Source organism: Rhipicephalus microplus, chromosome 9 (genome assembly GCF_043290135.1).
Source record: "Rhipicephalus microplus isolate Deutch F79 chromosome 9, USDA_Rmic, whole genome shotgun sequence".
NCBI classification, from domain to species: domain Eukaryota; kingdom Metazoa; phylum Arthropoda; class Arachnida; order Ixodida; family Ixodidae; genus Rhipicephalus; species Rhipicephalus microplus.
In genome coordinates this window covers 72,709,919-72,726,984 of record NC_134708.1, presented here as the reverse complement: position 1 = coordinate 72,726,984, position 17,066 = coordinate 72,709,919, and the positions used below count along the sequence as shown (strand labels likewise).

Sequence of the window (17,066 nt, the reverse complement as noted above, 5' to 3'; positions counted from 1 at the left end):
TCCTCCTGATTGCGTGAGCAGGCAACGTGACACACTAAGTGACAATGCCGCTTATCAGTGTTGCATCGCGGAAACTATGAGCTTTCCCGGCCTGCAGGCGCCTAGAACATTGTAAGGGTGCAACTTGCAAGCTTTTAGAGGCGAAGCACGTTGGGGTCTAGTTGTGTCCGTTGTGCGTTGTCTGTTGTTTGGCACAGCACATGCAAGGCACCCACCATACGCCATGACGCTCATTACGAGAAAGAATAAGCGTGTTCCAGACCACATATTCTGATTTCACCGCAGATAAAAACGATTGTGAAAGTGCTCTCTCCCGCAAAAGGCAAAGTGGCAATGCCGACTACAAGCTGCTACTCTGGAGGCAAGAGCGCAGCATTTGGTGGCATTTACGCAGACAGCAAGCTATCCTAGAGGCTAGAGCTCGGGGAAGCCTGTGACAAAACTGAAATGCTGACAAGCTTCTACCCTGGAGCTGAGGGCGCTGGAAGCGACGGCTCAATCGCAAAAACACGTGTATACTGTACACAAGGATTGTCACTCATTTACATGCTCGAGTGGCCAATGTCACAGGTTATTTTATGGTAAGAATGATCCGCAGTGCTTTACCCACTCGTCACGATTAACTTCGTGAAGATGTGTAAATGTTTTTTCGAGTTGAGCATTATAACGCCAATTTTGAGGATAATTGTGAAAGGCCCCAACGCCTGCGAGTGTACAAGAATGGGCCCCCCCCCCCAAAGGTGCGCCTGTCGCGTGGGTATTCGTATGCACTGTTTTCCAATAATTGATGTTGTCTCTACTCGGGGCTTGTCGGTAATCAGCCATTTCTGATGAAGAAATGTAATCTTTCATTGTCATTTCACATTGCCATGTTTCATTGTTGCCTGCATATGAACGCGTGGTGTCTCCCAGAATCGTTGAGAATAGCTTCAAGGAAACGTGCTTGATGAAACTAAACAAGGTGTGACAGCGGCTGCGACGATGATTCCCAATCGGACCTCTCTATCAGTGATTGGCTAAACTGCACATTACCGGATCTGACTGGTTAAAGTAGTGCGTGCCATTCTGTTAAACAATTACGCAACGTTTCTCTTTGCGTTAGGGCTATTGCACATTGTTTCGAATGGGTTCACAAAATCTCCGCATAATTTGCACACCTCTTTTTTTAGAGGTCTAAGATCACGAAAGAAGTGCGCAAATTATGCGAGTAAATACTGTACATGGTTATCATGACAACTGTAATATTTGATGCACAAGGTCTCTGTTAGATTTTCTGTTGTCCTAGGCACCGGGCCAAGTTGTGAATGTAAACTCTTGCCACATACCGTAGGTCTTTCTATTAATTAATCAACAAGGCTTGTCAGAGTGCCTTGACTAATCAAGCAGCTCTTGCAGACAAGCGTATATTTGGAAATGCGAAAATGTACAAGAAGAAGAAGAAGCTCAAGTTTGTCAGGAAATATGGACATTCCTATACAACTAAAGGAAAGGAAGCCGCATTAGTGAAAAAGAATAAAATGTCAGAATGAAACGTGGCCGCAAGGATTGTTCATTGACTCTTTTTTATTTTATTTTCGTTTCAGTCCAGCATACGCAACACCAGCCGTGCTAGCCAAGCAGGGGCTTCAAGTGTCGGACATCGATGTTTTCGAGTACCACGAGGCCTTTGCTGTGAGTGGCGCCAAGATTTATACGTGCTTGCTTGAAAGGACTCTAAAGAATAGACTTGTGCAAATATTTGAATTCTTCAAATGTTCAAATGACTTAGGCAACATTCTTAATTGCTTTTAATTGGATTTAAATTATTGAACATTTTGAATTATTCGAAACAAGGGAATACAGTGAAAGCTTGTTAATTCGAACTTTCGGGTTAATTCGAACTGATGGTCATGGTCCGGCCACAATGTATAGGCGTCTATGAGTTAACCAACTCGTTAGTTCACACACGCATCGGCTCCTTTATTGATAATTCAAACTGCGCGCCACTGCGTGGTGGTATTTTATGCTTCTGCCGCAAGCTTTTATGGCTCTACGATGGATGACGCAAGCGCAGGTGCAATTTAATCCAATCCAATCCAGCGCCTGGACACGTGGCGTTATTGCGCGACTGCGACAGACTGCGCACGCTCTTCACATCGTGGGGTGGTTCGTGCTGGACGTCTCTCCATGTCCTTTGTGTGCCGCACATTCAGTCGCTAGGCGTCTTGTGCGTCAAAGCTACGAAGTTCTTCAGTGCCGTGGGTTTTGTGATGGTGTTGCCTTTGACTGCTGGACCTAGCACACCGCACTTACTATGACTTCTCGCGGAAGAGGACAGAGCACCAAAACGCTCAAGGACGAGGTAGAAATCCTTCGTGAAGTGAACAGTGGCAAAACAAGCAAGTTTGAAATCGCAAGGAAGCATGGAATCCCAAACAGCACTCTTTCAATATATACAAAGAATAAGAGAGCGATTGAGGAGGCCCAGGCAATTGATGCGTTCACTGGCAGTCGCAAGAGGCTTCACTCGGCGAAGCACCCGGCATTGGAGCGTGCAGTTCTCACGTGGATCAAGGAAACTAGGAGCCGAAACATCCCAGTGAGCTGTCCTATCGTTATGGCGAAAGCAGCAAACTTCGCGCTTTGCCTGAATATTGATGATTTTAAAGCTTCAAAGGGCTGACCTCATTGTTTCCGACAGAGGCACGGGATTGTGTTCTGCACCGTGTCTGGCGAAGGCAAAGCAGTGCTTTGCAAGAACTCCTTCAAGAGTATTCGCCGCACGATATATTTAAGGCCGATGAAACAGCAATTTTTTATAAGCTGCTGCCGAGTAAAACGTCGACCTACAGAGGCGACACCTGTGCTTGCGGGAAGAGAAGCAAAGAGTGCGTTACTGCCTTGGTTGCAGCAAACATGACTGGGATCGAAAAACTACCGCTGCTGATCATAAGAAAAACCTTGAGGCCTCATTGCTTCAAGAACACCCGCACACTACCGGCAGAGTATACAGCCAACAGCAAGGCATGAATGACGCAGGAAATATTCAAATTCAAACAGTGGCTGATAAAACTCGACACCATATTTGAATTAGCTACAGAAGCGTGCTCTTGGTAGTCGACAACTGCTCAGCGCACGTGGTTGATGTGGACTTGAAGGCGATCAAGCTCTCGTTTCTGCCGCCAAACACAGCGGCAGCCTTGCTACCAATGGACCAAGGGGTCATTGAGAACTTGAAATGCTTTTACAGGCGCCACATGTTAAAGCGTTTGGTGTAAAAGCGCCGGTGCAAAAGGCTACGATGTGAAGCTGCTTTCGGCCTTGCATATGTTAGTGCGGGCCTGGGATCGGGCCACGGCAACAGTTGCTTCCGCCACAGTGGCTTTTGTGTGGCTATTGAGGGCACAGCTGGCAAGCTCGACGAGCACGAGGCCAACGACATTTCTGTCGGACTGCGGAATGCTCTGGGAGACATAAACTTTCGCGACAACGTCGATGCAGATCGCAGTGCAGTGGTCTGCGGCACTATCACCGACGACGATATCTTCGCACAGGTGACTGGTAAAGAAGCGCTCGTCATCGACGTGGGTGAGGACGATGAGGACGAAGCGCCGACGCGGCCAACAGCTTCAGTGGTAATGGAGGCTATGCGTCGCACGCCTCTTCTTCAGGTTCGAGGAAGATGAAAAGGATGCTTTCCGCCACGTTCACGCATTAGAAAACAAAGCTATGACAATCACTTTCAAAAAAAGGAAGCAAACAGTAATCTCAGATTATTTTTGCAAATAAATATTTTGCCTGATTTTCAAACAACCCGGTCTCAATTCTTGGTATTTCTTCAATTAACTGCATTAGTCCGAATTTGGTTTAATTCGAACTCATTGGGCATCCCAGCAAAATTTGAATTAACAAGCTCTTACTGCAAGTGCATAATGTCCGCAAGTAACGCCCCGTTAATGTGGCATCACTGGAGTAGAGGGATGCTAAGCCATGAAAGCATCTATCCAGGTGTGTGTTAGCTTGCATGTAACCTCCTGTAAAAGAGGTTTCGCTGCAGTAAATTGGTGTTAAACCGTGAGAACACATTCAAAGGAAACCTGCACTGCCGCGAAACCCCACTTCAAGGTTAAGTGAAGGTATCTTTACAATGATTTTCTTCTTAAATATTGTTATGCCAACTTATAAGCTCTAAGTATAGCAAATTTTGAAGCATAAAATATTTACAGGCTACTACTTGCATTTTACCGAAAGTCAAATCCAGCTACAATTCAAAGTTGTTTCCACTTCCTTTGATGCAAAAAAAAAAAAATTGACATTTGCACAGGCCTCATTTCAACTTCTAAAAAATATCGTGCACGTCAGTTAGGTCATGGCGAATATGCTCATTTTTCTTCATAATATGCAATATTGTTATGGACAATGCAGCAATATGTGTACTATTCCAATTTGATTCGAAATGCTTTTACCAAAATCACTACGCACTTCAAATTTGCTTCAAACCTAAAATTCACTATTTGCACAAGCCTACTAAAGGCAAATCTTAAGTTAACATAGAATGTTGAAATGGTATTCCAGGTACCTTGTGGTGCTTGTTTCGTGCCAAATAAATGCTTAGTTTAAAAGGAAATTGTGCTTTAGTAGTCCACACACCTTTAGCACACTTCAAACCACCCATTTCAGAGAACGAGCTTGTTAGCAGCATTCACCCAAAATCTGGTGTTTGGGTGCATAGCCAGTTCAGCCTGGCTGCAGTCTGGGTAACACTAAGAAGTGTTTTTTTATATGAATGAAACCGAATTGTGCAAGTCGCATTTTATTCCGTCTTGAAATGCACTGAGACGTTCTTTTTTATGACAGGCAGTTTCGAGTACTTGTGTTTTTTAGTACTATGGGTCTGCTACATCGTCGGAATGGGCCTTCGATGACCCAAATCATGTCCCACATTGGTAAAGCACTTTTTAAGTCTCATTCTAAAGCACTTTTTAAACACCATATTAACGAGAACTAATAGACAAGAAAACCGGGGAATGTATAGAAGATGTTATTACTAGTGATTATGATGTACATGGGAAGATAATAAAGTTGACGAAAAGATGACGTGCCACTGGCGTGAACCGAACCTGCGACTTTCAGAGGTCACAGGTTCGGTCTCTGCCAGTGGCAATGTAACTTTTCAACCACCTCACTTTCTTTACATTCACATCATAATTATTACTAACAGCATTCCCTATACGTTCTTTGTCTTTCTTGTCTGTTAGTTCTTGTTCATTCTGTAAATAATTAAAATTTTAGCAGGGAGGAGTGAAAAGCAAATTTGAGGTTCAAGGCAAATTTGAATTGAATACTGATTTAGTGTAATACTTTCCAATTTAATGGTTTGATTAGTATGTGTGTATATATACACCTGCACTCGCACACACTATGAAGAAAAATAAGCATTCGTCGGGATCCAACTTGCTTGCAAATATTTTTGACAATTAAATCGAATTTGAATAGTATATTTATCGCATATTTTAAATAAAAGGGGATATATGCACATTATTTTTTAAAAATTGAAACAAGGCCTGTGCAAATGTTTTTTGTTTTGTTTTGTTTTTACATCAACAGGAGTGGAAACAACTTTGAATAGTAGGAGGACTTTACTTTCGGTGCAGTGCAAGGGATAGTTTGTAAAATGTGTTACGTTGTAAAATTTGCTATACCTAGATCGTATAAGTCAGTATAACAAGCTTTTGAACTGAAAAAAAGTGAATGGTTGTGGGGATTTAACTTGATTTAACTGTGAAGTGGGGCTTCATGGCAGTGCGGAGTCCCTCTCTTTTCTTCAAAATACGAGTTTTCATGGCTCAGCACCACTTCACTGCTGTTAAACCACTTTTACAGAGTTACTTGTGAACTAATATATATATCTTAATGAGAGCTTTCACGGCTTAGTACTGCATCACTGCACTGAAACCAGTTTCAGAGTGTGTTGCACACGAAATAATATGCACCTATTCGTTCGTCTTGAATGACTCGAAATTTTCAATAATGTGAATTCGAATATTGCATTATTCGTTCTAATATTCGCACAACCCTAGTTCTCAAGCATTGACCTTATACACTGACATGAAACCTTATTTGCCTTTAGGGTCCCATTAATGTAACTTTTTGTTTTGCGACCGAACATTAATTGACACTTCGCCATACATTGCAGGGCCAAATCCTTGCAAACATGAAGGCCATGGACTCTGACTACTTTGGCAAGACATACATGGGACGGGCTGGAAAGGTGAGTATATCCGAACACAACACCGTGAGTGCGCTAAGTAGATGTGCTCCGAACTCCAAAGGAACATGCTTGAATAAGCTCGCGTGTGACGCCTTTGGAGCTTAGCGCAACGACGATTTCTGTGGGATGCTTTTGGGGGCACAAAAGCGTAACTAGCCAATTGTTGTGCTGCTTCCATGGTAGGAACGAGGGGGGAAGAAGAATGCACTTCATTAGAGGAGATAGTCGAGGACCCGTCAATCTTCCTGAAGCCATAGCAGGCGTGAGATCTCGTGCACCATCTCAGGGTTGGAGCGCGTAGAGCGCGCTTGGTAATTATGCAGGGGAAGTTGCTTTTTAGTGGTGCAGTTTAAATCTACCAGCTAGAAAGAGCTCGAACTCAATTTGACTCAACACGCCCCAATGACTGAGCACCGCGCATGAGTGGTCATGATACTTCAAGTTTGTACGTAGCTCTGGGTTTTATTCGTTGTCACTAACTCCCTCATTCCGATAGAGGCAAAAGGCTCTGGCAATGCGTGTGCCGTGGGTGCATTGGTGTGCAGTGCTCATGAATTGAAAGATGACAATTTAGGGCTAAGTGACGCGTGTACAGTTGTTTCCACAGTCTTCAGTTAGTGTCAGATTGACTTAATTTCCACTCTAAGGCTTTTGTCAGGGTCGACGCTTCATGTGGGGGCCAAATTGGTAGCGACAAAAATCCTGCCAACATGTTAGCTTGAGCGATTGTGCCATACTGGGATTATACTGCGCTCGATTACAACCTAACCAAAAATGCCAGCCTTGCCCACAGAGCTGCAGTGCGTCTGAGGCAGTCATGCTAATTGGTAACATGTGAGCCCCACATTATAGTGCAGCACGCGGCTTGGGATTAATTTTGAAAGTTACCTTGATCGCCCCTTCATCTTTTTACAAATGATGCCATATATACCCAACTTAGTATATTAAGAGCCCAAGGTCATTGGCTGATTTGAGCATCGTGAGCAGAACAGTTTGTGGGGTCTCGAAGGGGAGAGCGTCACACTCTTAGACTGAACAAACGGACGCAGATGACACAGCCAGACCGAACTAAAACAACACATTCATTTAACTGCTTTTAGATCAAATATCGTCAGCTGAATTAATACACATCAATTTTGGTCAACATGCTAAAACAACCTTACACAATATTCCACATCACTCAACAATATAACATAAGAACACACACAAGGCGGCATCGCCAACGACCGCTCGCTCCAGCCGCCACGTGCAAAAGAGGACCACTCATCTCTCATGTGCCGCCATGCGTCACTGCCAGCGCCACCGCACTAACCATGATGTTGATGGTGGTAATAAACACTCGCGAGCCGCGGGATTGAATCCTGGCTGCGGCAGCTGCATTTCCGATAGAGGTGGGAATGTTGTAGGCCTGTGTGTTCAGATTTCGGTGCACGTTAAAGAACCCCAAGTGGTCGAAATTTCCGGAGCCCTCCAGTACGGCGTCTCTCATAATCATATGGTGGTTTTGGGACATTAAACCCCACATATCAATAAATCAAACGCTCGCGAGCACAACGCCATCTACTGCTCGATAGTTTGAACCCTAAGGTCGGCCTGTGTACGGAGCACGTGTACCACGAAGCGCAAACGACTTTACAGGGGGTGTTAGTGCCCCCACAAGTTACAGTGGCTTCCACAAGATGCCGCAGGAGCCAGTTGGCATGCATGATGTTGCAAGCTGCAGCGAGCGCGGGCCCAGAAACTACCACTGGCTTATCAGCTTACCGCTGCAGCGGAGCCGGAGAGTTGCGGCTGCAGCCGATTTCGTTCACTCAAACCACAGCTGAAAGCAGCACAATCGTGACACAGAAATGCACTAGTCACTTTTTTTTTTTCTGGTCTTTTTTGCATCCTGGAAAAAATCGTGCTCGTGAGACATTCCTTATCGCAAATAATGCATTGCAGGTTTCTGAAGAGACTCTCAAACTTTGAAAATACCATTTCTTGCCTGAAGTCAATATCCAGCAGCTTGGTTAAATAATCCTAATTAGCAAGTTAATTACAAACTAAAAGTCTGTTGCACACAAGGTGGCTGTCAGCAATATGCAATCATTTTCACTGGCCTGCCTCTAATATTGGGCGATTCCTCAAGAAATCTAGCATGTGTGTGCTGACCATATTTTTGTTTTGTCTGGTTCTTTTATATGTTATGTGGGAATGTATATTTAAGGTGCACAAAACCGAAAATTTTATTTCCAAAAAGTGATCCCAGCACGCCAATGAAATCTTTGAAGGTAGCAGTGCACGCGCCTCACTGTTACTTGCCACATTTCCCGATTTCGCAGGCGGCTTAATTGCGCACTGTAAACATTGTGCTGACTTTTTTTTTTCTTGTTGCTTTAATACGCGTCACAATGAATTATATTCATGCTTTCCTTGACCTGTCTGCAGAACCAAAAAATACTGAGCCAAACTCTGTCAAAATAAAAAAAGCTCGGTATATATTTGATGCGCCTTGGCAAATTTTTATTTCTCGTAAAAACTTTTAAAAATTTGCCAAATGTAGAGAAATATCTTTTCAACATTCCTGCAAAAGATTGGTCCTCTAGACACAGCGTGATAGAAGAAAATAACATTTAAATAAGCGAGTTTTTCAAAAAAAAAAAAGCTCATTTTCGAGAAAGAATATTTTTTAAAAAAACAGTCCCAATTTTAACCAAAATTATTGTGCTGTGATCGGAACTGTGGGCACTGGGAACGAAGTTGCTTGCATTAAATTTTTGCATTTTCACTTCGTGGCTAGTCCACATTTGACTTGATCATGAAGATTTATTTTATTGACAAAACAAATTTGGAAAACAGGTTGGCTGCCCACCGATTGAGAAACTGAACCTCTGGGGAGGGTCACTGTCATTGGGCCATCCATTTGGAGCCACCGGGATCCGCCTGGTCACCACTGTGGCAAACCGCCTGATCCACGAGAACAAGCAGTGGGGTCTGACAGCAGCCTGTGCAGCCGGAGGACACGTAAGCTCGCTCTTTTGCAACCGTCGGGCTTTTAAATTGGTGCGAATTAAGTTGCAGTGACAGAAGGGCTGTGCCACTCTCACCAAATCGCATCAGAAAATTCATACCTAATGCATCAAACAACTGCTTTTCAAGTTTTCTGGGCTGTGCCTAGTGGATTAACCACCACGTTGATCCTGCAGTCTGAATTGCGGTCTTTCTGAATCTCAGTATACGTAGTTGAAGTAGCCAAGCCTAGTGCATTCTCTGTCTTCAAGCCACTGCTAACGCAGGTTGGCTTGCAGAGCGTGTGTGGTGTAGTTGTATTCATAGCCAAGCCAGAAGGTTCACCTTCGTGGCCGAGTGTTCAATACGCTGGAAGCGACAGTGAAGCGCACATGAAAATTGTCTGCTGTGGGTTTCCGGATACGTGGGCTTAAATTAGCAGCAGCTTTTTACAAAGCTTGACGGGAAGTCCCCTACGCCAAAGACAACTTCCAGAACTGTGTTATGTAAACTAGAGTACGCATGTACGGTCAATATTGTGTGTGCCAGCATTGCACCTGAGAACTCGCTAGGATGGTTTTCATGAGGTAACACCGAAAACACTCCAATGAGCCCATAGTCAGATGGTGTGCTTAGATATAGCAATCCTCATTTCTTGATTCTTCAGCTTCCTTTTTTGTCTAAGCTGCCCATGCTATCAAGAGCGACTTGCAATAGGGCATACATGCCAACGGACACGGCAGGTACAGTGTCAACATTTCATGTAAATGTTTCCATACTACAATTGACGTACTTCAGGTGTCGGCAACCAGAGCAATTTTATGTGCGCCCTGGCACAAAATGAAAATGCCCCCCCCCCCCCCCCCCCCCAGGTCGCTTCTTATCTGAAGGCAGATGTGGTAGTTTTGACCTCAAATAAGGTTTTCGCTTGCAACCTACATGTGTCAATTGCAACCTTGTGGCATTTTAATTTTGCACAATATTCATTTGCAAAATTTTTTCTACTTGCCTGCAAAGTCCCCCCCCTCCTCCTGCCCCCCACTTTCGATTTGCCGTGCGGTCTCCGCTGTGTCGGCTTCATGCAAACTTGACCCCCTGCCTCAGAAGGTTTGCCGACACCTGACATTTGCAATTGAAATTTACAAAGTTGGTGTCAACTAAAACAAATTCTTTCACTTATTTTTTCTGGTGTGCATAACCTTGGCTCGATTTCAGCTTGCACACTTCTTGTAAAGCCTAAACTATCTATAGCAACCACACATAATTAGCGATATGAGATATTGTCCCGGATTCATTGCTTGCGCAATATGTCCTGTTTCATTATTGCATGTTTGCATTTTATTTATACTTGATTGCAGACTTCAATATCACTGGGCAAATATTGTATAAGCTGCATAGAGTGCTAACATCGAGAGGCTGAAAAGCCACGCAGGGAAAGAAAGAAAAAATACAGAAAACCATCAGGGAATTCACAAAGCATCGCTACTGCAAATCAGTCCTACAGAATCCTGCAAGGTGGCAGAAAGGTCGAGGCAGGGAAACGGGTTAATGTCGGTTTTGTTCCCTGGACAGGGGTGAATTTTTTTTCCATCTAGGAAACTTTTTTTGGGGGGGGGGGAAACCCGTAAGGATTTGCTTGTGCTACTAACAGGCGGTTGTCAATTTTCTCTTTCTGGAAGCATCACTACATCAAGAAGTCATCAGTAGAATATAAAGAAATGCATTCACCCCAACACAGGTATTCACCATAAGTGTTTGTAGTTTGAGTAACTCATTGTGACAGTTATCATTCATAATTGCAATTCAGCTACTGCAGTTTTAACTGAAAAGATCAATTGTGAAAATTTTGGGTACTTAATTGACTTTTATTGCAAGTGATCTTCCAGGTTTTTTTTTTACTGTGACTAACGAACGTTTTGTGTTCTCTGCATGTTTGTTTTCATATTCATGCATTTGAATGCCGTATATTGCTGCACATTAGAAAATTAGTGCTTATGACTTAGTCTGCCTGTATGAATACATTGTCTGTGCAAATGCCGTTTGGAGTGATACTTACCTTCGATATCCATTGTTCTATAATCATGTTTCTTAGACCCAGCTAATAAATTGGGCACCGCTGCCATCGTGCTGTCCCCATTAAAGGGACACTAAAGAGCAAAACGATTTATCACATATTAGTGAAGTACAATTCCACCATCCCGAAAACGCCACTCATACCGCAACATGACGCTTGCTAGGCGAAAAAACACGCAAAAAGAAAATGCGTGAAAAGCAAGTACGGGAGGAGGCGCCACCTTGAGATTCTTGCATCGAACACCGGGATGTTGTAGATTTTAAAGTTGTCTACCAGGTCCTACGCAGTTTCTAATCAATGAAAATTTACATTGTCATTTGTGAGTGCCATGGACCTAGCATGCGAAGTTTCAGAAAATTTTATCGAACCAGTGTCGCAAAAATGGAAAAAAAAAAAGATTTTCAAATTTTTGACGTCACGTGCAGAGATGTCGGCACAAAATTTAGGAATTAAACTTTAACCTTGATTTTTTTCACTAATAATGAACTTATGATAGATAAACATATTGTTAGAGGTGTCAGAGTGTAGTTTGTCAATCTAAACCACGTCACTTTGTCTCGTTAGTGTCCCTTTAAAATGTTCTAGCTTACACATGGAGGTTTAGAATGTCTGCAACCAAACTAAATTGATGCAACATCATATTCCGATCAGTCAGCTGTAATGAGAGTTTAATAAGATGCGTGGGTGCAGTGCATGAATCCTCTCTCATAACTAAAATGTTGTCAAAATTACAAATTTCAACCTCACATTGTCATTGGCTGTGCTAATATGTCGTCCATTTCTTTCCTCCTGCAGGGTCATGCCATGATTGTTGAGAGGTATCCGAACAAATGAGACAATAGCCCTGGGAAAAGAGACGTTCCTAAGAAACTTTTCTAGCTGTGGCTGAATAGTCTGCACATTTTTCTTTTTTTTAATGTGAATAAACTTGTATATAATTCTGTGTTTTCTGTGTTAGTTGTGGGTTTCCGGTGGTACTTTATTAGGGAAATGTATAATTTTGCCATTTGATTGAAAAACCTTTATCTGGTCAAACTCCTACACACCGTCGCAAATATGTCATTGCTGGCGAATCAAAAGGGACACTGACCACGAATGTTTACGTTGAACACGACGTTCCACCCCTGCATGGGAGCGTGAACGAGGCTTTTGTGCAGGAGCTGAAACGTCAAGGTTTCTTGTGGACGTTTGTTGTTTGTGTTCGTTTTAATTGTTCCATGCCCTATCCCGGCCTGGTGGGTTTCCCTCCAACCGTCAACTACGTGTCAGTGTTGCCTGATGGAAGTGTTGTTAAGTACCGTTGGCTGCTGGTGAATACATGCATACATAAATGCCGCTGAAGCTTGCTTATTACAAGTTCTTGAAGATCACCCGGCTGTCTAATGCTTTTTTGAAGCAACGCTCGACAGCCACGGCTTCTTCACGTTATGTTGAAGGGTGTTCCTCTCACTTGCATTCTCTAGAGACTTGAAGCAACACAGAAAAGCAAGCTGGTTGGTACTGATTCACTCTCGAATAATTGAAATGCGACATTGACAAGAACAAGAAGACCAACGACTCAAGAGCCTGGGTCGTTGCCTTTCTTGTCTTTGTCTCGCTACAATTATTCACGAATGATTTGATACACTTGTTGATTAGCTTTCAATGTTAACCGTTAATGTACATGTGTTTAGAGGAAAAGCGGTTGTAAATTGTTGTGGACTATAGAAAGTGAGTATAGAAATGAGTGTAGACTATAGAAAATGAGAAAATGAGCATTCATACGAGTCAGTGCCTAGATGTGTTCTGTCTAACCTCTGCACTGTTTCCTTTTCTAGCCCTTCTTTAGTTTGGATAAGCTGCTGAAGCGTAGAAGGTCTGCCTTAGTGTTCTTTCTATCAAGTTGGTATACCTGAAGGGACACTGAGGGCAATGGTTTTGGGACGTTAAACCCCACATATCAATCAGACACTGAGGACAAGTAACAGTTGACGTCGGAGTGAAATATCCAGGTTTTGAGAATGTCTAAAACGTCGTTATTATGAACAACAGTGCTCTACTTATAGAGAAGTTAAGGTAAACAAACGACAGCTTACGTGCCACGAGTGGGACATTTTGAAAATACCAATGACGACGAACAACCCGACAACAATTATATTTAGGTGGCCACCTTGAGAGGTACAAGTATATTTATGATTATTTCATATTAATGAAAAAATTAGTCGTGGTTGCTCAAGTGTACTAGTAATAATATGTACCAGGTGTGCTCGCGTAACTCCCATGTCACTTGCTTCCCTCTCCATTGACTCGGTTTAACACATATTGATTTCACACTTGTCACTTCATTCAAGGAGTCGCGTACCCCATCTGGAAGTAGTTTTCTTACTCAATTGCTCTAGGAGAATTTTATTGCGTGGCATTTGCAGCAGCTGTTACAAGTGGGGCATAGCTGATGAGTCTTGTTCTCATTAACATTGATTATGAACACAACACATGATTCAAAGCTTCCGGATACCCCAGATCTTCATCTACAAGCTCCACATTTCAAGACTGTCTGAAACACAGCGGCTAAGTTATATAGGTTTTTGATATGAAACCTTCACAGGAGAGGAAAAAAAAGCCAGGCCTGCGCGGAATGTGCAGCATAGTCGCAGCAAAAGCTAGAAGAGCGACCCTTCAGAGCCTTGGTTAAGGAGGCAGACTGCTCTTAGATATTTTTTGTTTATTTCTTAAGTGATCTTGATCAAACTGCACAGAATTATGCAGTTTTTTCTGCTGATCTCAAATGTTTAACTAGTTTTTCTGTAACTCATCTTATTATTTGAGATAAAATAAGTTCATTCCCTATTGTTTAAGTGCTTAATTAAAAGTGATATATAAAATATCCTAATATAGACTAATGACTATAGATTAAAATAATGCAAGAGTTTTTTGTTTTTAAGCCTTTCTTATTTTATAGCAAAATTAACTATGCATTTTCAAAAGCAGTTGGAATTGTGTTAGAAGTTTGATGAGTAATAAATTAAAAAGGCTTGTTCTCCTCCCATACTTGCACCCTACACACATACAGGTTTCCACTACAAAAAGAATTATTGTTGTACCTGCCCTAGCTGCAGAGGTATTGAGGCCTCAAAATTGAACAGTTGTAAATTTACTTTTTTGAGAAAAATGAAAAAAACTGAAAACACACAGCTTCTTCAAAAAGCAACAGTCATGGTGTGCATGTTTTGCAATCCCCACAAAATTGCTCATAAATTCGTAGCAGAGCTTCTAACGCAGGTGCCGGCAAATTATAAAGAGGCCTCGAAGTTGGTTCCCCCTTTTTTTTTTTGCAGGCTCTGCATGTTAACAGCACCAAGAATCTGCACAGTTAGAATGACATTACAAAAAAATTAGCACTTCCTGGTGTGTAAAAATTTGCAGAGAGATAGCAAAATACTTGCAGATACCAAATATGTCAATTTTAAAGAATGATTTTTTTTAGTCACCCATTGGTCCCAAAGAGCAGTCTGCCCCCTGAACACTCTTTGGGTTATGCTACAGGCACACTTGCAGTATACTCACTACGTCATAAATCATCGTAAATTTTGTGTAGCAGGGAAGAATTCACTATGCCATCCTTTAAAGAAGCATATGGTACCTGCTACATACTTGCAAAAAACTTTGTGCAATATTTTTTTTATGCAGTGGCTGACGACGACAAAGAATATGCCTGAAGTTGGCATGCCCCACAGTTAAATAGGTGAACAAGAACAAGATTTTGTGATGGGTTCGAGCATTGGACGACCCATTCATTATGCAATTTGCATTGTGTAACGCCTGGTTGTTCCTTTGCTATATTGAAATGCCTTATTGCTTGTTCTAATGTGATTACAGCGAAAGCTTTAATGACATGAGGCCTGCCAAAGGCAAGTTTGCAATGAAGTTTCAAGCACCGGCGTGGCTCCGCGATGAAAGTACTTGGCTGGCACGCAGGGGACCTGGGTTCGAATCCCGTTGTGTCTGTGATGTTTTTATTCGCGAAGTTTTTTTATTATTTTGTGTGATAGTCGTTACAGACACCGGCAGCAGTGGCAGCGGTGGACAACTACGGCGCACACAGCCCTTGTTGTGATCTCACAACAGCTTTCACTGTAAAAAAGCTCGGAAACTAGCCTTGATGTCTTTGATGCCTTGAAGGCTTTGATGTCTTGATAGCCTTGAAGGCTTTGATGTGTGCACTGGTGCCAAGACAAAAGGGTGTAAGTGCAATAAAAATGCAGGACTACTGTCGGCGCAGGGGTCGGCACAGTGGTTAGGAATCTAATTGTAGAACTACAGCAGAACAAGATCAAAAGCTTTAAAGTTTAGGGAAGTGTCGTTGTGAAAGCTTTATAACGTGGCTCTTGGATAAACTGGAGCTCATAATTTAAAAATTTTGCTTAATCCATAAATTTTCAAGGGACACTATAAACTGGAGCTCATATTTTAAAAATTTCGCTCAATCCACAAATTTCGAAGGGACACTATAACCGGGCTGGTTAAGTTGCATTAGTAAGTTGTGCTAAAAGACGCAAAAATGTGCTGGCTCAACAACTTTCGGTGTGATGTCATTAAACGTGATGGCGTCCTAATGGGACCCACTGAATCTTGCATGCAGCAACTTTAAAGACTACATCGCGTCACTGTTATTTGTTATGCGTACACAAACACATTAGAACACAGAGGAACAGCCTATCACAGGGGCAGTTCGTGCGGGCATGTGCTCCTTCGGAACAAAGGAATTGAGATTGATAAAAAGGAAGATAATAGCTGAGGTAAAAGGGGGGGCTGCGTTCGGGATAAAGGATCCGCGCAATTAACTCTTCCTACGCCGAATAATGTCTATCGAATGCTGAACATCGCAATCACGCAGACGCACTTGCACCGTCCGTTCGTGTGTGAGGGCGAGCGGCGTTAATTTACGCATGTTGTGCGCCGTTTCGATCACGCTCGTGACCGACCGTGGCCGCGATGCGCTAGTGTACGAAAGATTAGGAAATGTGCACAGTCGCGGTTGGGAAAACCGATTCATATTGAGGCTCGATCGTGATCAAAAAGTGGGCCCGAATGTGATCCGTTGTTTAGGTTTGATAAATGGGAATGTGGTATCAGAAGAATGAGCAGTAATTAAAAACAAGAACAAATGGCCCATTTTTTTTGTTTTACGACTTCATTCCCTTCCTCAACGATTTCACGCAAGAAATATCGGGCGACGTATGTATTGTATGTATTGCGTGTGCGTGCACCGTAATTCAAAGGGCTGGATCATAAGATTGCGATGACAAAAATAATAAAGCCTTATTAAGAAAAACCTCACGGCGCAACAACGGTGTAAGCATAATTCATCGGTTTGTCGCTGGTCTTGCCCGCAATATTGTGGGCTAAAACAGGCGTTGGCTAAAACTACCGGACGAGCTACACGACTGCCCCACAGATCAACTTTCAACAGCCAACTGATTTGAGGCGCATGTTTGAACTGGCGCGCGTTCGTGCAAAGAGGCTTCACTGCGAATGCCTGTGTCCCCGTCAGACAGATGGCTACCGGAGGCACTCGGTTTTGTGAAAGACTGCGGCGCACCGGGAGGCGACAGCCGCGATACCAACGTGCATCCCCTGGCAGCGACAGCAATAACCAAAGCAAGGCTTCTACAGTGGTGGTCTAGGAGACAGTGAACAATTGTGATGTTCATGGACCTGGTGTGATTTTTTTTTCCTTTTTTTTTCTCGTTCCGGTCAGGACACTAAAAGGTG

General features: G+C 42.9%; 1 protein-coding gene across 1 annotated transcript in view; it reads left to right on the top strand.

Annotated features, from left to right (window-relative positions):
* Mtpbeta (mitochondrial trifunctional protein beta subunit) overlaps nt 1-12,260 on the top strand; it is a 28,367-nt gene extending 16,107 nt beyond the window's left edge. The window contains exons 11-14 of the mRNA XM_075873830.1: nt 1,584-1,671; nt 6,176-6,250; nt 9,092-9,256; nt 12,111-12,260. Coding sequence (XP_075729945.1) covers nt 1,584-1,671; nt 6,176-6,250; nt 9,092-9,256; nt 12,111-12,149 — 367 coding nt within the window. The 3' untranslated portion in view covers nt 12,150-12,260. The remainder of the gene's footprint in view (nt 1-1,583; nt 1,672-6,175; nt 6,251-9,091; nt 9,257-12,110) is intronic.
* Nucleotides 12,261-17,066: the final 4,806 nt, after the last annotated feature.